The 24,927-nt window shown below is 53.0% G+C and overlaps 1 protein-coding gene across 6 annotated transcripts; it reads right to left on the minus strand.

Moving 5' to 3' along the window:
* Positions 1 to 367: 367 nt before the first annotated feature.
* ERMARD (ER membrane associated RNA degradation) lies at positions 368 to 24,789 on the minus strand. 6 transcript variants are annotated; one of them, XM_080805512.1, is made up of 18 exons: positions 24,494 to 24,789; positions 23,014 to 23,182; positions 21,532 to 21,671; positions 20,216 to 20,317; positions 19,844 to 19,933; positions 17,593 to 17,690; positions 17,020 to 17,156; positions 15,903 to 16,017; positions 15,199 to 15,301; positions 12,104 to 12,133; positions 10,655 to 10,723; positions 9,868 to 10,011; positions 7,406 to 7,489; positions 5,701 to 5,765; positions 5,004 to 5,129; positions 4,418 to 4,636; positions 3,052 to 3,165; positions 368 to 1,825 (listed from the first exon to the last, which is right to left on the minus strand). In XM_080805512.1, the coding sequence occupies exons 1-18, from the start codon at positions 24,560 to 24,562 to the stop codon at positions 1,642 to 1,644; spliced, it is 2,058 nt and encodes a 685-aa protein (XP_080661638.1). In that variant the 5' UTR covers positions 24,563 to 24,789; the 3' UTR covers positions 368 to 1,641. The 6 variants fall into 6 exon arrangements, with proteins under 6 accessions (XP_080661638.1, XP_080661636.1, XP_080661637.1 ...); XM_080805510.1 differs by having other exon boundaries at positions 9,868 to 10,041; XM_080805511.1 differs by lacking the exon at positions 12,104 to 12,133 and having other exon boundaries at positions 9,868 to 10,041.
* Positions 24,790 to 24,927: the final 138 nt, after the last annotated feature.

Here is a 24,927-nt window from a genome sequence, read left to right on the forward strand (position 1 = left end):
AGACGGACACAGGTGTCCAGTGGCCTGCAGGCTGAGAGGCCATCTGGCTGCATGGGACGCCTCATGCCAATGAACCAAAAGGCAAAGCTGGCTGACTCCGACAGCTTGGGTCACTGCTCCCCACTCCCTTGGGGACAAGCCGGCTACCAGACAGGGACAGGCAGGAGTGTGTCTGGAATTCAGAAGATCCTCTGGGAAGCCTCTCAGAATTCCCATTTCCCACTATCAGAGCCAATGGAAAATGAGTTGCCCACACCAGGAAGGCTTCCTGGAGGGCATCTCTCAGGACGGAGTCTGCATCGACCCACCCGGTGAGGAATACCAGCAACAGAAGCGAGTAGCTGAGGGCAGAGGAACGTGGGATGAATTGTAGAAAACGGGATTTTTAATAGCAACATCTGCAGCCCACCAGATGCAGAAGTGAGATGCACCGGAGCTCCAGCCTCTCCTAACATGCTGGGTGACACCTCCGCACCATCACTTCCCCATCGCAGCTCCGACGGCAGGAGAGTTTAGAGTTTAGGCTAATCCCATAAATTTTCATTTAAACTAGAGTCTGTCCAAGGAACAGTGTGACCCTTGCAAAAGAACATGTCCCAAGAGCAGAAGTTTGCACACGTGGGATCTGGGGTCTACACCTGCAGCAGAAGGCAGGGGCAAAAGCTCGGTTCTCTCTGTCCTTACCTGGAGTTTAGTTTAAAAGGGGGTGGTGGGTGCTGAATTGGCAGAGGGATGGATGGAATGCTCCAGAAGGTTTGTCGTCCCACAGCACCACCCCTGCCCTTTGAGGTCTCTTCAGCACTGCTCTCCGACACCAGAGAATCCAGAAACACACAGGGTAGACGCTGTTCCTTGGGCTAGAACCTGCCTGGGAGGTTTGGACCTTGGAGAAGAGGCCACGATTCACGGTGCGCGGCCGAGTGCATATGCAGACCTGAGGTCAGGGACAGCCTCTCAGCGGGTCTGAGAGCTATTGGCTTTGCTTCTATCACCAGAGACAGATGTTCCAGACAACTGCAGTGTCCAGAGCCCTGGAGAACCACAGCCTTCGGCTCTCCAAGCAGGCCTGGGCTAACCGCACCCATTCCCCTCGCTCCAGCTCTCCCCGCTCCCTACCCAGACACGTGCCAGGGCTCCTGCTCTCTCGGCCACACAGGGACGGGCAAACCTGCTGCCTGGTACCCATGTCCACCCACCCCACCTCCTTCCCCAGCTCTGTCCCCTAGGATCTGGATCACCCCACCTTACTCTCTCAGCTCCAAGGATGAGGCTGGACTGGCCCACACTCCTCCTCTGTGCCCCAGTGGGGTCTCAGGAGTGGAGCCAACCCAGCCTGGCCAGTGAGCACAGGGGACAGGGTCCCGCCACACAGATCGTTTTCAAGAGTTTTCTGGGTGACACGTGGGTAAAAAGCTCCTCCTGGACACTGCGTCATGGTGTGGGGACCAAAATGGTACAGCCTAGGTTTCACACAAAGGCAGGAACAGCCCTTCAGAAAGCTGCAGAAGAACGAAACTTGATCCCTGATCAAACGGAGCCTGCCACCCACCCTACCTGCGGCTTTTCAATCCCCACGCCGTAAAGCCCAATTCAGGCTCGGTTTTCAGATGTAGCCAAAAGCATCTTGACTTCTAAGTGTTTTCACAAGACTCCTTTACTTGCAGATTTCTTGGCCAAGTGTATTAACATCTGTTTCTTCTCAGTAAAATTCCAAATTTTCAGCAGAGCTGTCCGCGTAAGACCAACCGTTCCGCCCCATTTGTTCTTCTGCCAGCTGCTGTAGGCCGCCAGGTTCTCCACGTACTGCAAGATCGACTTTAAGAACCTGTTTTAACGAAAACAATTAATTTCTTTATTTCATTATAAAATGCAACAATGATTTAAATGCACTCTTTTCGTTTCTTTCTGGAATTAAAACCGAAGTACTCTACTTAACTTTTGCCTATAAATTCAAGAAAAAGAACTACACGTGAAACAGAAGTGAGAACAGAAGCCAGAGGAAGAGATGCTGACTCGCACGCATCCGTGGAGAGGCAGCCGGACCCGACAAGGCCCGCGCCCGACCCCTTGTCAAACTCTCACACCAGGTACGACGGCTGCACGTGACAGAACTGAGCTCCAGAAAAGGCGTTAGAGACCGCCCGGATTCAATGCCACGTGAGCACACGATGCACACACGGGGAGCGTGCAGGCCCTGCGCCCCCACGGAGTGCGGCGCTCTGGCCCCAGGTGCCCCACGCCTGCCCTCACGATGCCGGTGCCCTGCCTCGCGGGAGACACCTTTCACTCGGACACAGCGCTCCGGAGGGGTGTGTCCGACGGCTCCTGGGCTTTTCTCCGACAGGCGAGCACCGCGGCCGGCTCCTACTTTCCATGTTCTCCCCCGCCTGCCGAGTAGGCTAGAACGTTCCCCAGCCGCTCCTCCTGAATGTTCTCAAGCCTGACGTTCAGGAGCAACGTAAAGGAAGCGCACGGACCCTTCCCGAGAGCGGTCCTCAGCGGGGGCAAGGCCTGCGTCACCTCGGGCGGTCACCGTGCGGAGCTTCGGGCACGCGGTGCTGGGGGCCGGGGCGCTGCTCCCACCTCGCGTGCTCGGACGGCCCACCACAGACCACGCCCCCCACTCTGGGCACTGTCAACAGGGCCAAGGTGGGGGCAGGGGTCATCCAGGGCCACCGATCCGTAACACTCTGCACGGCGGACGCCTGGTTCCCACCTGGGTCCACGTCTCTTTAAGAACACGCCAGTCCTCTCACACGCACTTTAGACACGAGGACGACCTGCACGGCAGCAGCAGAGCCAGCCCAGGCGGTGGGTGGTGTGCCTGAGAGTGAGGAATTCAGAGCCTCTGCAAGCGTCCCATGTGCTGCTCTGCAATGAGCCTACACCGGCGCTCGTTTTAAAGGCTCACAAAGTTGCACCAAATCCACAGAGAAAACCAGTAAAGAGCCAACCACGACATAGGTTTAAAAAAATAAAGCAACCAATATAAGTGAAAATCCCTTACATTTACTAAAACGGTTTCATTTCTTATACGTACAACACACTTACTTTAGATACTGTTGATATTCACAGGGATTTTTTCCATAAACCATGTGAATGTTGACCAGTTCCAGGGCAATCAGCAATAAAATCAAGTGAAGCACAGGGGACAGAAGCTTAACACTAAAAAAGAGGAAGAAAGTTAGAATGTGACAAACCTAAGTACTTTGCACTTTCATCAGTGAAAACTGTTTCTCAAGGGAATTCAAATTTAGAATTCTCAAGAGAAGGCTGCTGCTGGGTGGTTTCCCCGAGGGGCTCCCCACCCCCAGGAGCACCCGCCAGCTGCCGCCCAGCCTCCCAGCAGCCGCTGCTCAGGGGCAGGAGGCCGCCGGCCCGAGTCCAGCGCTCCCACCGGGTCTGGGTCTCTGCCTGCGTCTCTCCTACAGTCTCATACTTGGTCAAGGGCCGTCACAGGAAGAAACACACAAATGGTTCAAACGTGGAAATGTGTTCAGTGTCTCCAGGACACAAAGACATTCCAATCAAAGTAAGATACTATCTTGCTCATGAAACCCGTGGAGATCTTGTTTTGAAATACACCATTTGCGGAACGATGTAACATAACCGGCGTCATCGTCGAACCTGCTGGTAAGCGTGTGCCTTTCAGAAGCAGCCAAGCAAAACCCATCAAAAGCTTCAGAGACAAAGATGCCACTTAACCCAGAGCTCTAGGAATTTGTCCAAAATGGTAACTTTTTTTTTTTAAAGATTTTATTCATTTATTTGACATACAGAGATCACAAGTGGGCAAAGAGGCAGGCAGGGGAGGGTGGGGAAGCAGGCTCCCCGCCGAGCAGAGAGCCCGATGTGGGGCTCGATCCCAGGACCCTGGGATCATGACCTGAGCCGAAGGCAGAGGCTTTAACCCACTGAGCCACCCAGGCGTCCCCAAAATGGTAACTTCTTTTTTTTTTTTTTAAAGATTTTATTTATTTATTTGACAGATAGAGATCACAAGTAGGCAGAGAGGCAGGCAGAGAGAGAGAAGGAAGCAGGCTCCCTGCTGAGCAGAAAGCTCGATGCGGGGCTCGATCCCAGGACCCTGGGATCACGACCTGAGCCAAAAGCAGAGGCTTTAACCCACTGAGCCACCCAGGTTCCCTCAAAATGGTAACTTCTTAAGGATGGAGAATACCCTAACATACACACCAGGTAAGGAAACCGAACAGTCACACCCAAGGTAACCTGCTGTTGGCATGTTAGATCCAGGGGCTCACTCGGGCCAGCAGCACCCACATCCTCTTACGCCACAATCACGACAGGGTTTAAAACACCACCTGCTGTAGCGTCCTCCACAAATACGAGTCAGAGCCGCGTCCCGACAGAAGCCCAGCCCGGCGGGTGTCTCCAACCAGTGCAGCCAGCCACACACCTGCTGACCATGTGCAGGTAGGTCTGCCTCTGCCGTGAGCGCAGCCTCCTTTCCACCCACTGCTGGTGTCTCAGCTCCACCGAGGCAGCGACCTGCCGGGACACACAGGCGCAGCGGGCACTGATGCTTCGGAGCACGGTGACCACTTCCAGGACGGTTCTGGGACAGAACAGAGTCCGGACGGGGATGCCGCAGAGTTCCTGGATCGCCTCAGGCCACCTGGGGATTAGAGTGTGTTCTCAATGGGGATTCGGCTCCCGAGTCCCCCGACGGTCAGCTTCTGGGAAGCAGCAGCCAGCTCCACACAGTGCTCAGGCCTGCGAAGTCACACACACACACACACACACACACACACACACACACACACACACGCTTTGCTGCGGGGGCAGAGCGTCCAGGAGAGCATCATCGGGCTCTGACCTCCTGAGCATGGAGGCTGGGCTCCCCGGGCTCCGGCGGCGCGACCACAGTAGGGTCGAACGCTGCCGCCAGCTCGCAAACATCACGACACCGCACACAGCGGAGCGTGGACCCCAATGCGGCTGGTCAGCACTCTGACTACTCTGGGCAATCCTCGGAGACTCACCTCCCAGCAGGGAGACCATCCCAGCCGCTGACAAGGCCGTCGCGCTCGGGCAGGTGGCAGAGCAGCTCTCGCAGGATTTCTGTGATGAACGCCTCGCAGGCATGTGTTTCAGAAGTAGCCACTGATCTGAAAAACAAAAGAGACAGATACAGGACAATGATGAAGACGCCCAATCAGTGCCCGTGCGCACTGTTTCATGGTTTACTTAATCTGCAACTAGTTTTCCCAAAAATAAAACGAAAAAACCACTGTCAGAGACAATGGTAAATGTAAACAATTCGATACCCTAAAAGCAACATACGTTGTTGACGAAAGATAAGCAATAAGCTATCCAAGTGTTATTGCTACGACACAGACCCGCTATATCCTGATTCCAAAATCTCTATCCCCACTTCTCTCCCGACCTTCAGATACTGTGTCTGATCACCCACTAAATATTCCAAGTGGATACCATCCTCCTCCCCACAAAGCCTGCCCCCCATTCCTGTGTGCCTAGTCTCCCCAAATGGCCCACCACCCAGCGGGGCCCTCAGTAGGGACACTGCTCCCCCTGCGCCCCCACTGAGTGGCCTGCCCTGCCCATGAGGCCTAGCAAGCCCCCTGTACTTGGTCGTCCCAGAGCGTGGCCGAAACCCCAGGCTGAGGCTGGTGTCCACTAGGGACTGCGAGGTCTGCATGACCCCAGGACAGAACTCACCTGGCGGCCTCTTCTGGCAAAGGCAGGAGGGGCCAAACTCTGATGCTCTTCTCACAGCTCAGCACCTAAGAGGAAACTGTCCTACTGCTTTTAAAGATTTTACAGTAACCGCCTGAAAAATACATTTGTAAACTATTACGAACATAGCAATTGCTTAACAGGAGAACTATATTGGTAAAACTGTTACAGATCTTACATTTTCAACAGAGGTGGTGGGTCTCAGTTACTCAGCATAATCGGGTAAGCGGAGAGCAGTGAAACTAACGGGAGATTGGGAGGTGGCTAACATGCAGAGGAGTTATAAACCATATCGGCAAACTCTCGACGCCCCCGCTGTTGAGAGTGGAGGCCTGCGTGCCCTCCCAAATTGGCACGTGCTTTGGTGAGCGGCCTGCACCCGGACAACACGGTGGAAGTGAGGGTGTGTGACTCTGGAAGTCAGGGCGGAAAGGGCGGCTCCTCTCCCTGGCTCTCCGTGAAGCCCTGCAGCAGCGTCTCATCTTCTCAGACGGAACACCAAACCAGGGGAGCCCGTGCCAAATTCCTGACTCACGCGAGTGTGAGCAAACTGAACGCTGACACCTGTGCCTGTGGGTACTGCGGCAGCAGCAGAACAAGAACCCCAGAAAGGCCGGGGTGCAGTACTGCTAACGAGAAGTGCAGACGTCCTGGGATGGAGGGGAGGCCGCAGGGGAGGGTGACCTCGGGAACACCCCCTAGGGGGCACGGAGGGGCCTCAACCAGGGCCGTGGGAACGGCAGTCAAGGGGCAGGGGGGCCCGTGAGGCCTCAGAGTCGGCCGCGGAGGTCTTCGGGCAAAGCCCGCCCTCCGGAAGCCTCTCCTTCTTCTGGCGCGTTCCCCCTTCTCTGTAAGTCCTTCCCTTCCCCGCTCCTGACTCCGCAGGCCGGGACGCTGTGGGCATCCGGTGTCCTCCCGTGCAGCCCGATGCCTCGCCGCTCAGCCAGAACCCACGGGACACCGGTACGTGCGGTGACTTCGTCCCCCACGTAGCACCAGGAGAGTGAGACACCTCCAGAACTCTGGGCACTTCACTGCCGACAGCCCCTGCTAACTGACGCTACTTGGCTTACAACACCATCGATGAGACTCCGGCAGTTCGTCCCGCTGCCGCTGCAAACCCCTCCCCAGACCCTCCCACTGGGCTCCACAGCCTCGTCTCGAGGCAGGCTCACGGACGGATGCCTGCGTCGGCAGCTACCACGACGACGCCACTCGTGGAGACGACCCCGTCCTTGCCCCTTGCACATTCATATACCACTACGAGGAGAATAAAGTACCAAGCTCATTTCCGTACTGGAACTTCCTGGCAGAAATGCTCAAAAGTCTGTGGTCTGCACCATTTAATTTACAAGGGAACATGCTCTGGTCCCCACGTGGCGAATGGAACCCTGCCGTTCTTCGCCACTGGTACGTGGGGTAGCAGTCCCGAGTTAAGGTGAGAACCTGCTGCGCCGGCAGCCAGGACTCAAGTACTCCACCATCAGACACCAGACTGCCATTACTGCCTCTGTCAGATGTGGGCCCTGAGGCTCAGAGGGACACAGCCGCGGGGCCAACGCCACACTCCTGAGCGGCAGCCTCTGGTTGCGACCCCGAGGTCCGGCTTGGCAGGCTGCCCGGCCCCGTGGGCATCTCTGTCGCAGGAGCCGCGCGCAGCCCTCCCGATGGCCCACGTATGGCTCACCTGCTTTTTAAGCTGAGAAACTGGGTGGAAGTGAGCGCTGTAACCGTCTGCGAGAGCGGCCAGCGGTCCGATCGCTGCTTCCTCCTGGTTCAGAAGAAACAGACAAGGGCTACTGCGACCGTGGCCAGGCCCCCGGTTTTCCCCCGCTGAGTGCGCGTCACACGAGAGCCCCCGCCCACGCTCCTTCAGCTCCGGCACAGTGACCGTGAGCGTGGTCACGCGGTCACAACAGAAGTTTTTCAAACGAAGCCGATTAACAATGATAAACAAAGGCCACATCTCCTCTTTGTCCGCAATCAGTGACACTGGAAACATGTAAGAAGAAGACAGACTCCAAACAAACAACTAAAAATATACGAACATCTCCGAAAAAAAGAGAATGGGAATTTAAAAATTACACATCAGTACAACTGAAAGAGAGTCATACTGCTAAACACGCAAACACTGGAAACGAGTAAAAATAACCCGATTCGCAGCTCATGTGACAGTGTGGCTGGAAAAGCCACGCTGGCTGATTTAAGAACTACCAGAAACAGAAAGAAAAGTCAGTGAGCCGACAGCGGACTCACCTTAAACACAGTCCTCGACCGGTCACTTTCCTGGAGAGGCAGTAACGCCCCAGAATTCTCCATAGCACGAAGCGAGTCACTAAATACCCAGGCGCAAAGCTTTCGTTCGCTCAAAGACCCAAGCGAGGCAGGCGGGCCGACCTCCCCGCGGGGCGGCCACCACCCCCAATGCTCACAAGAGGCCCCGTGGCCTGGCAGAGATGTGAGACCAGGGGCGGGGGGAGGGGAGGAGTGGGGAGGACCTACGGGGGACCCCGCTGGCTGCTGACAACAGAACAAAGGGCCATCAAAGGGAGGGCAGGTGAGGCTGGGGCAGCTCGGCCCAGCACACGGCACGGGAGTGCTGGGGACAGAGTCTACGGTGGAAGGAGGAACACATGATGTGGACAAGCAAAGAGAGGAGGATTCTAGTCTCCGGATGGTGCTGCCACTCGGGGGGCTCAGGGAGGGGAGGCTGAGGACACGGGGACACCACGTTTGGCAATGATGTTCGCTCTCGTTAAAACCCTCAGTTCCCCAAACTGAACCCATCAAGAGCCCACTCCTGTTTGTTGCTTGGTCAGTCTTGGACCTCGTGGGCACCGCAACTCTGCAAGTCTGCCTACAATCCTACTGGGGAGGATGCAGGGAAATTCTGAAAAAGAGGGATGGGAAAGTACCCTTCGGACACCGCACTCGCACAAAGGTGAGTACAGATACACAAGGAGACCAAGCCCACCACATACACTACAAAGATGTCCGTCTGCCAAACGCTCTCGGGCCAACTTGCAAGCCTTTTGTCAAAAAAAAAAAAAGAACAAAAAACCGACAAAAAGATAAAAACAAGTAAACCAGACTCTCTAATTCACTCCCAGATGAAATAAATTCTGGCTGGATCAAAAGATGTAAATGGAAGAAAACCTTTTAAAGGTACTGGGGAAATGCACATATTATGTTTATCATTTTGGAAACAAAAGGGTCTTTTAAGAATAATTCCAAATGCCTAAGCCAAAATGAAAAGACCTCAAAACTTCAAGACAGGTAAGAAGCAACACGCACAATGGAGTGGAAAGCGCAGCTAACAAACCACAGAAATGCATAAAATGGAGCAAAAGACATTAATTGTTCACAAAAGAATCACGCGCTTCCAACAAACAGTAAAAGCAAGTTTTGCTTCAGAACTGCACTTGTGCAAATTCCCTCGTATGTGCCCAAGTGAACAAGGACACCGACTGGAGACACTGTCATCAGCAGCGCCGCACCCGTCAGAACCCACCCCGTCCACGGGGACCAGCTCACGTCGCGCCACGTCGCGGGGGTGCAGCGCTACCAACGGCCGGCGGCCGGCAGAAACCGCGGCGCGCTCGGCCACGAGCCGCTTTGCCCCTCTGGCCGCACCGTGTGCTCGTGGACGGACGGGGCAGCGCCCGCAGGCGAACACTGCTCACGCCGCCGGAAGGCGCTCCCGAGGGCCGTCACTTTTCCTATCACATTTTCTGTTTTGTCTGAACCTCTCAACAATCTTTACAGTAACTGTGACGGGCGTCATTTGAAAACAAGATTAAAATATCAACAACTACCCCAAATTACTTGTTGTAAGACAATAAAAGAATCAGTTTACTGATCAATGCAAATGTTCCACCCGACCAATTTAACCGTTATTTGTAAAATTTCCTGGCATACTGAGTGAGCCCGCTCTCACACACCGGTTCTTCGGTCGCATCACGCGGTTTACGCGCTGCGGCAAACACGCGCATGTCATCAAATCAAGTCGCCATTGCGCTTCCGAGGGAGGCACGCTACGGCTCAAATTTAAAGAAAAGTTGATTAAGGGTTAGTTACATCTGGAAATACACTCTATCCTGTCCCCGCGAGGTCACAGCGCATCCGACGGTTCTCTTGCCCGTGCGCTACCTTGAAGGCTGCCGACAGATCTTCATCAACGAATCTGAGTAAAAGGGTCCCAGAAAACGCAAGCAACTGATTTGCCGCTTCTTTTGGAAATTCAGGTAAGTTGATTTCCCCGTGGCTTAAACGGTCTCTTATACGAGGGCCCTCCTGATGGTTCAAGAAATCCCAAAGAAACTCCTTTCAGAATGCAAACAGAGAAAATATGTTGTTAGTTTGCTAACTGAGGGAAGAAAGAACGGGCCGTGTCTGACATCTCTAGGGACAGCAGAGTCACTTACAGAGACGAGGAAACTGAGCTTCACACGGTTCATCACAGTCATAAAGCTGACGTGGTGTGCTGGACTCCCCCAGGAACTGCGTCTCTACCTGCGGCTACAGCTCAGGGCGGAACACCCCCTCCCCCCGGGAACTGCATCTCTACCTGCAGCGGCTACTCGGGGAGAGAACCCCCGGGGAACTGTGTCTCCACCTGTGGCCACTGCTGGGGGCAGGACCCCCCCCCCCCCACCGAACTGTGTACTCTACCTGCGGCCACTGCTCAGGGTGGGAACCACCCCCCCCACCCCAACTCCTGCCTGAACACAGCCCCTGCTTGTCCCCATCCGGCAGCCTCTTAAGTGCCCTCTCTCGGACGTCTCACGCGGTGTGGAGACAGTGTGGGGTGGTTCAGAAGTGCTCTCCGTGAGCACATCCCAGGCCACGGGGACCTTCATTTTGGAGACGTGCTAATCCCATCCATAAGCTGAAGGGTATCAAATGGGAGAAGATGGGGAAAGGCCTAGAACTTTACCATCGCAGGCTCTCCAAGGAGAAGAGGAAGCTGATTGATTTTACCGTCGTTCAAGTGTTTTGCCAGTATCTGAAACACCAAAAATAAATACATTAGTTAATCAACGCACACCCTGTACATACAGAATCTTCAGGGTCAGGAGATGCAGCCTCTGGGCTTACAACATGCCGCTGAAGCCCGAAGCAAAGGAGATAAGGGATGTCTTAGAGTCACAGCAACTACCTGTTCTCTTAACCGATATGATGACCACAGGAATGCACGTGAACACACGTACCTTACGTGTGTGTATACAGTGTTTGTGTTCACTTACATGCGTGTGTGTGATGACGGGTAGATGCGTGTATGCATGAGTTATCTGCACAGATGTGCACAGACGTCTACTGAGAGCTGTATCTCTGTGTATGCGGCAGGGGTGTGTATCAGTGTGTGTGTGTGTGTGTGCGCGTGTGTGTGCACATATGCTGTGTGTACCCGCACCTACTTCTGTGGATTTATCTGTATCTGCGCATGTGTTTCTGTATTATACGTGTATATGTTTACACAGATACACAAGTACATGCACGTGTGTAGGTGTGCATGTGTGTTCGTGTGTATATGTATATGTTCGTGTGTACTTATGTGTTTGTGTATTCACACGTGAGTGTGTGTGTGTGTGTAGAAGCACACATCAGAATTACTTTACATTTCACTTCCTAACACACCAGTTTGGAACCCAACCACCCAATCCAACCCTACAGACCCTAATCCTGTACAGATGTAAGTACACTATTTCGTTCAATCCCCACAGTATCAAACATGTCACATGTTAAATTATAGCAAAGTATTTACCTAACGGGATGAAATCTACAGGTGAACACACACATTGCTTAATCCCACCCCCCACCCATTCCTCAGGGATCTAAGAGTTATCTTAACCGCAGAGGAACCTAAACACATAACCCTCTCCGTAGAGAGGCTCCCTTGGTCTCCGCAGGGAGGCTAGCTCTGTGAAATCACACTTCAGGCTGCAGAGTTATAATCCAGGGTTACGCACACACACTAGCCTCTCTACTCTTCAGTGAAAAAAGACATTTTCAATGGCAATTTTTACTATCCGAGATGTCCAGCTTCGGAATCACACACCTGAATCTGATGCAGATTCAGTGCATCAGCTTACACTGACAACCACAGCTCCTGTTCATTTCACGGGCAAAACAAGCATTAATCTTATTTCTAAAATGTAGCCTCCAAATAATTATAGCATAGAGTATTAGTATCTCCAGGCATTTTCCAATGTTGCTCTTTCCATACCTTCAGAAACTAGGTTAACCATACCGGATCTCAAAATTAGCCTGAAAACTACACTTAATTCTATAATAAAGTGGATTTTTTTATGCATATATGACTATCAATATTTCCTGTGTAGTAAAAAACAATGTTTTGTTTCCAGAAACTCCATAAGTTACTTACTTCGTCAAAGGTGGTATAAAGAGCCGTGGACTTCAGAAAAGGAAAGAAAACAAACAAAACAAAATGTAAGTAGAGTGACGTTACTCAAAAGAGAAAAAACAATTCTAGTAAATGGCCACAAATATGAAACCTTTTTTTGAAAATAAGTCTTGACCTGGCAGCACTTTGGGAAGAACATCACCGGCACCGCAGCACGTCATCAGACGTGAAACTACGGCGAATGTGGCAGTGCGGCCCCGTTCAAACTCCCGTCCCACACGCTTCGGCTCAGGCTCTTCCCATCACACAGCAGGACGCACGCACACACACACACACGTGCGTACAAGTGAGCACGGCTGGACACGCTCTCCCACAAAGGGCCTGTCTCGCACACTTCCTCGTGTAATCGGTCCCATCTACAGACACAGGCTCGGAGCCGGCTGCCTCAACATCCATTCCTGGCTTCCATGCTCCCCGGAGGTGAGACCCGGGGCACCACGCCCCAACAGGTTTCTCTGCAAACGGGACGTGAGCAGTGCCATCTCGACAGGCTGCCGGGGAATTCAGCAAGATCTTACACACTGTGACGAAGCCAGCATTCTGCGGACGCCAGCTCTCAAACCAGCGTCCTGTTTATTAACGCTTACTAACACGTTTTCAATTTAACATTAAATTCCCGTCAACATCTGCTACGACATAAGACACTATGAGGTCTGTATCTTTACCCCCAAACCTCTGATGGCTGACCCTGGAGCCTTCCCGAGCTCTGAAGAGCCGACTGCCTACTAAACACCGAGCTTTTCACGGACCTCCATGACCCGCGCGCATTAACTTCTACCCTAGTTTAAGGAAGTGGTGGAAAAGCCCTCTCTCTCACCCTCACACGTAAGCTTCTTAAAGTCACACAGTCTCATTTATTATTATTTTTTTTTAAGATTTTATTTATTCATTTGTCAGAGAGAGAGAGAGAGAGAGCGCGCACAGGCAGACGGAGTGGCAGGCAGAGGCAGAGGGAGAAGCGGGCTCCCTGGTGAGCAAGGAGCCCGATGTGGGACTCGATCCCAGGACGCTGGGATCATGACCTGAGCCGAAGGCAGCTGCTTAACCAACTGAGCCACCCAGGCGTCCCTATTATTATTATTTTTAAAGATTTTATTTATTTATTTGACAGACAAGAGAGACATCACAAGCAGGCAGAGAGGCAGAGAGAGGGGGGGGGGAAGCAGGCTCCCCGCTAAGCAGAGAGCCCGACGCGGGGCTCGATCCCAGCACCCTGGGATCACGACCGGAGCCGAAGGCAGAGGCTTAACCCACTGAGCCACCCAGGCGCCCCTAAAGTCACACAGTCTTACTCCTCCTCCGACCTTCCACAGACCTCGGAAAGCTCCTGCTGGAAGTGCTCAGCCAACAGTACCCACGGGCACAGCACTTCACAGCTTGGTACACAGAGCATCTGCACATGCGTGTTGCCTTATAAAAGAACCGATAAATGAACTGATGCCATGTTTGTTCTAAACAAGAGCCTGGCCTACAGTCTAAGATATTCTGTGATAAAAAATCATGCCACTTACTTGCATGGTCAAATAACATGTAAGGAACCAAATCTGTTTATGCCACCGTGAAGTCATCCCAAGCATACGCAAGGGAGAGCTGGGACTACCAGGGGCTCTACTCTCTCTGCTGGGAGACAGATGCTGCAAAACGCTGCCTGGCTCTGCCCGGGGCCGACAGGAAAGGCGCCGGGGCCTGCACTGAAACCCGCAAGAACATGCACGAAGGCAGAGCAGAACTGCCTGGAGAGAAAAGCAGGACGCAGGGCAGAGCAGCAGCCGCACTGGAGTTGAGGCTCTGGGAGGTCATTCACGTGGCCTCCAGTGGTCAAGCGTGGACAGTGGGCAAAGCCTGCGGACAGACCTTCAGGAACCAGCGAGGGGCCTCGGCTATGCTGGAGGAATCCAAAAGGAGACAGACTGGAGAAAGGAGGGACCATGCGGGGTCCCCGGCATGAGCCCGACTCCCAACACGCGCAGAGCTCGCTGCAGGCGTTGGGGAGCTGCTGCGGTTTTAAGCAATGAGGCCCTAAGAGAGGGAGGGATACTCATCGCTGGGAGAGGAGCCGGGGGACGCCCGGCGCTGAGAGCGGGCAGGCGGGGCTGGACACTGAGTGGACGAAGGGGATGCAGCACAAGGGGTTGAGGGTGGCTGGGGCCCAGCGCCCGAGTGGACGAGGGTAATTAGGAACTCTGGAGAAGAAATTTGTGGAAGGAAAAGCGAGATTTTTAGAAATAAGGTAGTTTGAGAACTGGGAAAAACTGAAAATGTCTGAGAACGTCCAGCAAGCGGGGACCTAACTCGGGAGCTGGATGAGCAGAGTCAGAGAGACGACGGCCCGGGACGGCCAGCGGCCTTTCACGCTCGGACCGGCTGTCCCGCTGCCACCGTGGCACTTCCACGGCTCTGCGCGTGTGGGGCCTTCATTTCATTAGGTTCAAACTATTTTGCAGTCCTCGTCCCCATGGAAGTGAGGTGGCTAAGACGTGGGAGGGAGGGAGATCTCCCAGCAGCGACCCAGGCGGCAGAGGGCCGAGAACAGAATGCTGAGGGATGCCGCGGGAAAGGGGCGGAAGGAGGAAGCCGACCAAGCGGAAGTAACAGGAGTGCCAGGGAGGGCGGCCACCGCTGCTCACCCGCCCACCGCGCCCCGGCTCTGCCCGCTGGCAGCCTGTCGGCAACCGGGCACGCGGCCGCCCAGAGGCTCTGCCTAGGCTCCCTGGCGGTTCCGGCCCAGAGCAAGGGGGATCCTTCAACAGGGCCACCTCCTGGGGCTCCCAGGCTACATGACGGTAACGGCTACACACAGGAAACACGGGGTTTCTATTTTTATGACGAGTTTGAGATACCTGGAAATACAGAGCCATCAGAAACAATCACAAATACTTATGTCATATAAAACCATAATAGGAAGCCATAAAAAATGACACTCAAGCCTTCCAAAGAAAATTCTTGGCTAAAAAATTCATTTAAGGGTAAACAGAACTAAAGTATTAAAAACTTTTAATTCAGCAGAGAAAACTCAGTACAGCGACAACCACCATCAACCCCTACAGCATGTGTACCTCAGCGGTCAGAAGTCTTCTTGGACACTGGTTAATGGTGGCAAAAACTCTCCTAAGTCCCGCCTCCAGCTGTGTCAGTAACAACACGGCACAGTCAGCAAACCTGTGAAATTGAGGGAGCTCGGGCAAACCGCAAGCTTTCAGAGTAAACACCGGCACCAACCCCAAGTAACGGTCCTCTGATCCAGACATTACCAATGTGTGATCGGGGCAAGGTGGGGCGATGGTGCTCGCCAATGTGAGCGCGCGGAATCACCGTCTCCTTAGACCGTGAGTTTAAATCTATTTTCCACTGTTCTGACATGAGAGGAAACACGCCAGGAATCTCTATAATAAAACGTCATCAGAGATCTGCCCCGTCCTTCCCACCTCTTGTAAGAAACACTCAAATCCCAGCATTTGGGCGGGTTTCCAAGGTATGAATGAACATCCAGACAGCGGACCCCGAAGGGAGGCGGTCCACAGGCATCTACTTTGCTCCCCGGGAGACAGAGTAGAACCTTCCTCCTCCTCACTGCAGGATTCTTTAACACGGGACGCACGGTTCTCTCATAGTAACAACTCGACTGACATCGAAAAGTTGATTCCAAACCATGATTATCAGTATCGACTGCACCAAAAGGCGGGCGTGCAGGGCCTTAGTCAACGCTGTGAAGGTATTTTAAGCTCGGCCCTCCCGGAGAGGGACCCGCCTCGTCACTCACCTGTGTGTCCGGAAGCTGAGTAGCGCAGTTTCCCAGTACGGCATCATGACCTTCAGTACGAAAGTGGAGTTCCTCATCACGTCTTCTAACACGCCAAGGACCTCGGGAGTAACGTCTGTGAAGTAACAATCATCCTCATCCACTGAAGGATGACGGGAGCAGACGCAGGGCGGGGTGCCCAGAGTCTTAGGTGACCGTGGCACCCCAGGGGCAGAGGGACGCGCACCACCGCCTCTTTAGTAACTCAGGCCACAGCTGTGAGGAGGACGTCAGGGCTGACCAGCTGACCGCGCTGGCCAAGGAAAGACACGTTTTCAGAAGACAGAGGAACAAGACCCCCCCCCCCCCCCCGAGGTGAACGGCGAGCTCTGCCCGACGATGGCGCATCTGTGCGGGCTCCTCCCGGCCACAACTGGGCCCTGCGGTAGGATGTTGGGGGGTAGAGGGGAACCTCGGCACCTCCTGATCCATTTTGTTCCAAACAGAAAACTGCTCTAAAAAGTAAAGTCTTAAAAAGTATGCATTACTGGCAGTGACCAGACTACCCAAGGGTCAGAGGCACAAATGGGCACAGCCCGCTGGGACTCAAGCGAGCTGGGCTGCTCCTACCATGACTTACACCAGACACACAGCTCCTACAGCTCCGCTGCCCACTGGGAAAGGAACAGACTCAGAAAGGTAGCATCCCCCACCCCCACTAATTTGGTAAATGGCTTTGTCACAGAAAGTAACAAAGAGGACAGAGGAGGACACCACCTAGGCTGTTGGCCTTTCTGGCATCATGATTGCGCACACAAAAGTAGGAGAGCTCAAAGGAGAAGGGAATGTACGTTACCAAACGGTCCTAAGCCGTCTGGATGTCCACACACCTGCAGGATGGACCACATCTAACACGACTAATGGATTCACGCAGCCACGACTCTCAGGCTCCCCAGCCCAACCCAGGGGCGCGGTGGGAAGAGGTGAGGTTTTACGTAACGAGGTTTAAGCAGCTTCAAAACTTCACGTTCTCCAGCCTCTGGAGAGCACGGAGTCTATCTAAAGGGTTCAAGTCCCCGTGCTGCTCCCTGACTTCACCCCTCTTTCTTCAAGGGAAACTGTGAGGTGCAGCACTTGCCGGGGAAAACAGCCGCCTCCTCCAGGTCTGCGAGAGCTACGGAAGGTCGGTGTGCCAGCACAAGTTGCGTTTGCTCCAAGTATCTCTTCAGCAGCTGGCCCAACCCCACGGTCAAGAGCATCATCATTGAACAGTACCTAGAGCAAAACACCACAGGATCTGTTAGAAAAACAGATGGTCATGCACATAAAGAGATTTACTTTCAAAAGAGCAAGTTTAAAATTAAGAAAGTACACCACCATTCAATGGTAGCAAACTCCCCCTGGCTGTGGGAATTCAGCTACACGAGGGCTGGGAGGCTCACGAGCACAGTTCTCGGGGTCTCCCACCCCCCAGCAGCCGGTGGCTCTTGTCACCTCCGCGAGCCTAAGCCTCACATTCACAGCCCCACAGCTGCCTCTGGGCTGGAATTCAGTGGGGTCCCAACCCCGTCACACGCCAGGTGTCCATCGGCCTCAGTCTGATCTTCACATTTCTGCGTCAAAACTCTCATCTTTCCCTGATGTAAGATTCAAGATAAAACAAACTCAAGTATCTCAAAGAAGAGAGAAAATCACTTTTGTAGCAACGTACTTTGGGGGGATCTCATGAGGGGAGGCAAACCCATGCCACAGGACGTTGCGCAAGTTGAGTCCACACGGGGGTCCAACGAAGACCTTCAGCACGTCCATCTGAGGTTAAGAACAGGTTACTGGAGAGTTCAAAGTCACAGACTACGGGATGAACCGACGGAGGAGTGGAGAGCGTCTGCTTTAGTCTTTTCTGCAGACCCAACGCTCCGGCTGGCTTACAGCAGTAGCAGTAACAGTATTCCAACAACGTTTACTGGGCGCTTAACACGCCAAACACGTTTTGTGTATTTATTACTCCTTCCTCCTCAGAATAACCTACAAGGAGGGCACTACTATTAATCCCACTGTGCAGATGAGGAATGCAAACATGGAGAGCTAAAAGCGAGGTCTCAGGGGCCATAGATGATGAGCCATAGAGGGGAACAAGGTCCGTCCCAGGCTAGGCTGCTCTCATCCTGCACCTCCCGTGTGCCTACTACTAGGTAAAACAGAACACAAAGCAGGGAACGGAGCGTCCACAGACGGCAGGCCCTGAGGAACGGCTGGCCCACGGATGCCCCGAGCCCAGGCCTCCCCTACTTGGCCACTGGCTGGAGGCTCAGCATTCACCTGCTCCTGTCCCTTCACTTACAAAGATGCCAATGATGGCGATCCTGGCTACTGGATGGCAAGGCTCGTGCATTTCCCCGGGCTCACTCTCGGTCTGGAGCACCACACTTTGGAACAGATTCGGGAAAGATGGAGGATATGCAGACACCAAGAGAACTCAAAACCACGTCACACGACAAGGAAGAGGGAGGCCCCAGAAGATGCGGGGAAGGAACGAAAGCTATCTTCAGACGTCTGAAGGACCCTTGCTGAGTGAGAGGAGGAAACAGATGCAGAAATCCCGAATTTCTCTCAAGGGGCGGGACAAGCCAGAGCGGAAGTTACAAAAAGTCGTTCCAACTCAGCATCAGAACCCTTGGCAACCAGCCCCTCCCTCCAAGCAACTCCAGAAACTCTTCACGCTCACACCGACTCTTAATACTTGAATAGTAACGCCTACTACTAGTAATCATCATAATACTCTCCTAGCTAAGGGCACCTGCGTGGCTCAGTGGGGTAAGCCGCAGCCTCTGGCTCAGGTCATGATCCCAGGGTCCTGGGATCAAGTCCCGCATCGGGCTCCACGCTCGGCGGGGAGCCTGCTTCCTCCTCTCTCCCTGCCTGCCTCTCTGCCTGCTTGTGACCTCTGTCTGTCAAGTAAATAAATAAAATCTTTTTTAAAAAGTTTTTTGAAGTTCTCTTTTACTTTAGCTATATTTATTTTAAATTTAATTTGCCACTAACTTTAATTAATGGCTCATCCCACCTGTGCAATGAGAAATGCACAAGCCACGGACCGAGTGGAAGGATCTGGGGCCGCGAGTGGCTGCAGGTCGGCGAGAGGCTAAGGGCATCCAGGCGGGCAAGAAACAGCAGGTCAGGACATCTGGATGTGTGTCAGAGGTCAGTGTACTACAGGAATCTTGTCCTTGATCTTCACTCTGTATTCTCCCCGAAACACAGTGCTCTTTAAGCTGACAAGGATCTACCGTAAAGTGGGAGGGCTTTACTGAAAACGAATTTCTTATCCAAAAATGAGTCTAGCTGGGAACACATTATAGCAGTATTTTAAGCATCATTCTGGCTCGAAGGCTGGGCTTTGTGCAGGACACTATCCTGGCGTTCTCCTGCACCGGGACCCAAAGCTTATTCATTAAACAGCCTCGGTCATGTGGCCTGTAGAAGATTCTGACAAAGTATACAGCTCTGCATGTTTTTAAATTGACATCTAGTACTTTTTCACTGTAAGTATGAGCAGTGGCAAAAGGACATAAATTCCTGCAGGTTAAAAAAAACGGATACTTTAGGACAAAACTTTAGTACCACTCCCTATATGATTAAAATTTTATCCTGGAATGTTATTATGATAATTATTAACATATAATTAATGAAAGCAACAGAGTTCAAATTGTTCCCCCGGCTGGCCCCCTGCGGCCATCCCACCACAAGCTAGTACACCACACTAAGACTCAGGAAGAGAGACACGTGTGTTGTGGCGGGAAAGCGGCAATTCTGAAAGGGGCGGTGGGAAAGGAGAATGCACTCCAATGACAGCTCTCACCAACGTTTTCCCGTAGGCGTCAAGTTCTGAGAAACACAAGTCGAGCTACCACGAGTGGCTCTGTGCTGTGTCTACTCTGTCAAGGTCAGGCGAACAAACTCACCACAGGCCGCCCGAAGACCTCAGCAAGCTCCTCAGACGCAAGCAGGTCTCGCAGAAGGAAGGGGCAGTCCTTCCCGAGCAGGACGAGCACCTGCGGAGCAGACAGGAGCGCGTCCGAGCTGCGCTGCGAGGAGCCGGACAACGCGCAGAGAAACGCACGCATAAAGCCACTGTTTGCACAAATGAGCGAGAGAAGCACCAAAGACACCAATATTTTGATTTCATAATCATTCAAAAAGAAAAATACTAACCAGCTGTGCCAAATGATTACATTTCACAGGAAAACAATAATTAAAATCAAGAAATCTGAGGACAGCTATAAAAGCTTTATGTTTGTTCGCATACTTGAGTGAAAGAAAGTTCTCACACTTACATCTCCCAAAGCCCGTTCTAGACATGCCGTCAGTTTCATTAAGCCAAGAGAGATGGCGGGACCCTGGAGGCTTTCCAAAGCAGCAAATATTTCAGGAAACAACTGTGTAGAGTAAGACGTACGTTAGAATCTGTGATCAGCAGGAAACATTTCTCAAGCAATACTACCCATGAAATTCAAACTTCTAAAGGTTTCGACTGGTATATTTTTATGACCTTTTTGGTACAGGTGAACATTTTCTACACACATACACAGCTGACCCCTGAACACCGGTTTGGACTCCACAGGTCAGCTTACGTGTCGATTTTTTTCCACAAATACAGTATGGTATTGTATTTTTCTCTTCCTCATGATTTTCTGTCGCTTCTCTCGAGCTGACTTCACTGTACGAATACAGTAATGATGCACAGAACATACAGAATACATGTTGACCGACTATCTGCATCATCAGTAAGGCCTGTGGTCAGGGAGGCTATGAGCAGTTCGGTTCCGAGGGAGTCCTAAGTTACGTGCAGATCTGCCACTGCACAAGGGCTGGGCACCCTAGCCCTGCATTGTTCAAGACTCAACTGTAACAATACCTAAAGAATCAAAAACTGTTTAATATCTAAGGAGTTCTGAACTTTCTTTCCCCTTCATTTAAACGTTCACTGAAAGCAATAAATCTGGCATAACTATAAATTGGAAAGTCAGCTGTTTTGATCTAAATCTTACTTCCCATTTTGATTAGTTCTAAGCCGATAAATGGAGGCAGCTCAGCCTGTCGGGTAAGAGCTGTTACAAGGGGAAGAAGCAACAACCCTTCCACCTACATCAGGAAATCCGAAGTACTTTAGAGGAAGACCTTCCAGAGTCACCGCCCTGTTGTGCTCATTACATGTGCCAAGTGCAATGGCTGGACCCAAACAAGGTCTGGGCTTGGGCCCACACTCACCTCCTCCCTTCGATCCCCCTCCACAAACCACCTGGCTTCCCTGTCCACTGTCTAAAGAAAGCCTTACTGTCTGTCCATGAGGTCTTTGCTCTTTTCCTGGAGCGGTCCATTCTTGTGTGTCCCAGGACCAACACCGGCATATCCAGCTACTCCCCAAACCCCCACATGGATAACGCATCCCAAACCTTCCTTTGTCCCAAGGATATTTCTTAGCTTGGGCCATGGCTACTGCGTAATAGTCCAAGTTTCCCTCAAAACCCTCAAGCCTTTTCACAGGTGGTGGGCTTAGCGGATGGAGGAGACGAAAGATGAGCAGGTAACCAGGGCCTCTACGCAAACTTTGCAAAGTCTTGTATTTCTAAAGGTTGTTCACAAGCCAAACCTCTGGAAAAGCTGTCCACTGCAGCCACGGTGCGTATCGAATCTCAAACTGTCCCTTGGTCAGAGATAACAAATGTGAGTGGACGGCCTCACACACAGGGCCCAGCAGCCGCACGCTGCCCCGGTAATCCAGACTCTGGGCTGTGGGGATAAGAAAACCAGTGTTAGTGCCACAGCTCTGCCACAGCTCCGTATTAGGTGACGAAAGTGCCTAGAGCATCAGAGAAAAATTACACTATTAGTAGGGTTTGGAAAATACAAAAAGGTTAATCAAGAGAAAATATTTTCTTCAGGGGCGCCTGGGTGGCTCAGTGGGTTAAAGCCTGTGCCTTCAGCTCGGGTCATGATCCCGGGGTCCTGGGATCGAGCCCCACATCGGGCTCTCTGCTCAGCAGGGCGCCTGCTTCCTCCTCTCTCTCTGTCTGCCTCTCTGCCTACTTGTGATCTCTGTCTGTCAAATAAATAAATAAAATCTTAAAAAAAAAATTTTCTTCACTTTACTTGCATGTAAGTTTATACAAAATCAGGTTTATACTGTGTAATATTTTAACCTGATTTTTTTACTTGACATTATTAGACCGTGAGATTTCCAATGACATTATTTTAGAATACATGAATTTTTTGTTTTACTTTTTTGGTAAGTTTGAAACAACATTCACACGGTTGACACCCAAAAAGTGTAAGCGGGTGAAGGTCTCCCTTCCGGCCACCCAGTTCTCCTTCCTATCGCAACTACAGTTACTAATTTCTTGGGTACACTCAGAAATATTTATACATACACAAGCAAATACAATTATATGCCCCCCCCATTTTCTCACTTAGCCACATGGTTCAGAGAGATGGGCTTCTCAGTCCTTCGTACCACCGCATAACGCTCTCTTGTGTGCCTCTGTCCCAGTGACACTGCACGTTTGGCTGTTTCCAATGTCTGGGTTTTGTTGGTTTTTGTTTTTGTTTTTGTTTTTCCAATTTTTGCTTATAATCAGCACCAAGAGTAAACTTGAACGATGCTCTTTTATACCTGCAAGTGCGCCTGTCTTACAAATTCCTGGGATGAATTTGCTGGGCCAGGGAACGTTCGCTTGAAATTTTTCTATTATTAAATTTCCCAACCCACTTCCCTGCTCTAAAAAATGAACAATAAAGCCTGGAACATTTAAGACGGCCGTGTAACATCCTACTGGTCCCTTCCTATCCAGAACTCCCAGCTCTCCGTCTGACTGTCGGCCTGGAGTGAGACTGTGCCGCCCGCGGCCTCCTCCTCACACAGGCCTTCCTTGGCTCAGCGCTCCCATCTCTCTCCTGTGATCCTCTGGTCTCATTCCCTCCTGTGTCATCTGACCCTTCTCCTCTTCTGAGCTATGTCTATATTATAACAACTTCTAACTAAGAGAAACAGTGGACGGAAAGGAAGGTTTTAGAGTCAAGACGTTTTAAACGGAACAGCACTGACACGTGCTTGGGGTGCAGAGAGCACACAGACCTGACTGTTTATACATCACACAGGCTGTGATGGTCTGCCAGCACACGTCTCCCCTCTGAGTTACAATGCGGTCGATATCCCAATTTTCTCTGACTTCAAACCCGAGTTTACAGATCATATCATAGACTGGGGGAGAAAGACAAGTGGTAATCGGATCCTCTATTAGCATCTGAAATATAAAACATAGAAGACACTATTAAAAAGCAGTAAAAACAGAGTAATGTCAATTATATATTCAAGTAACAAGAAAATCCCATTCTATCTTAAGCACAGAATGTACTCAGGTACAGCTACTGCTAACACACTTGCTGGCTATCGTGAGCTGTGTGATTAAAACACCATGATTAAATGTTAATTAAAGACAGTTTGCATAGATTTTTCAAACAAATGTTGAAGATATGAAATCGTTAAGACTATCTGTGAAAATACGAGTTTACAGAAGTACATCTCATAGACAATGCTTTGTTCCTTTCCCAAAGTTATCAAAAGGAGCAATTTTTTAAAATGGGGAACGGAAAAGCAGAAAATCAAGCACAATGAAAAAAAGGGCAAGTAAAAAGCATACCTCTGCCTCCTTACGCGGTACAAGCAGCAGCGAACCACGCTTTCACATGAAGGATTCAATAATACCCAAATCCTCCTAATATCCCCACAAGACACTAACGTCATCTTATAAACCCAGAAAGGAGTCACACTCTGGGACTAAAATCCCCACGGGGTCTACCTGATGGGTCCAGTCCGCGTTGCAACGGGAGGGACGAAGCCCCCGCAGCTCCCTGGTCTGGAAGCCGGTCACCTCGAGCTCCTCGCCCTACTCGGCATCCCCGTGCCCAGAAGCCTCACCTGCCGGTGTCAGCAGCCCCCCGGCCGCCCACCAGCCTTCCACAGACCCGGCGGACGCGCGCGGAACCGCCAGGGACGCTGTGGCCGGTCAGGGACCACCGACACCGCAGGACGGCAGGGGGAAGGCAGGGCCCGCTCCCGCTGCCACCTGTCCCCCTCCCGCCTCTGTCCCTTGCGGCTTCGCGCCCGCAGCGGCCGAGCCGTCCGCAGTCTTCCCGGCACCCGGGAGCCCCGCTTCGCCCCCTGCGCCCCCCGAGACACCGCACCGGCCGTCCCACGCCTGCCCCTCCAGGTCCGCCTCCCAGAACCGCCGGGCCCTCCCCGTCCTGGGAGTCGCCAGTCCCGGCGGGGCGGGACCCCCCGAAGAGCCCCTCAGCGGCGACGCTCCCTCCACCGGGCCGGCTCTGACGCCGGGTCGGCCGCTCGCGGCGGCTCCCGGGCCCTCCCGGAGCTCGCGGCTTCCTCCACGACCCGCGCCTCCGGGACCCCGCTGAAGCCCCCCGAGCCCAGCTGCCTCCCGACCCACACGGCACCGAACGCCGAAGGGCCTCGCGCTCCCGCAGCTTTTCGGCTCCGGAGCGACCCGGGCCGGGCAGCAGAGCCCGGAGACGGCTCCGCCGCGGGGCCGGACACTCACCCCCAGGACGGACCCCGACACGGCGCGGCCCCGGGACGCAGGCAGCGGCCGCTGCGGAGCGACGCTCATCCCAGCCGGGCGGAAGGGAACGCGCTTCGTCGGGTCCCCGCAGCCTCCCGCTCTCGGAGAAACGACTTCCCGTCCCCGCCCAAGGGGCGCGTCTCCGGGGTCGGGTCGGGTGCCCGGCCGCGCCGGCGCAGACCCGACGGAGGCGCAGAGCCCGCGGGGCCAGCCGGGAGCGCCGGCAGCCCCCGCCGCCCGCGCCGGTACCGCTGCGCGCGCCGCGCCCCCCAAGCGCGCCTTCCGGGCCGCTCCGCCTCCGTCACTTCCGATTCCGGGCGGCCGGCGCGGCGGGAGGACGCGCACCTCGCCCCGCCCCTCCTTCCCGGCAGCCCTTTCGGCCCGCGCGGCGCACGCGCGCGACCTGAGCTGTC

This window comes from Martes martes (genome assembly GCF_963455335.1).
Source record: "Martes martes genome assembly, chromosome: 6".
NCBI classification, from domain to species: domain Eukaryota; kingdom Metazoa; phylum Chordata; class Mammalia; order Carnivora; family Mustelidae; genus Martes; species Martes martes.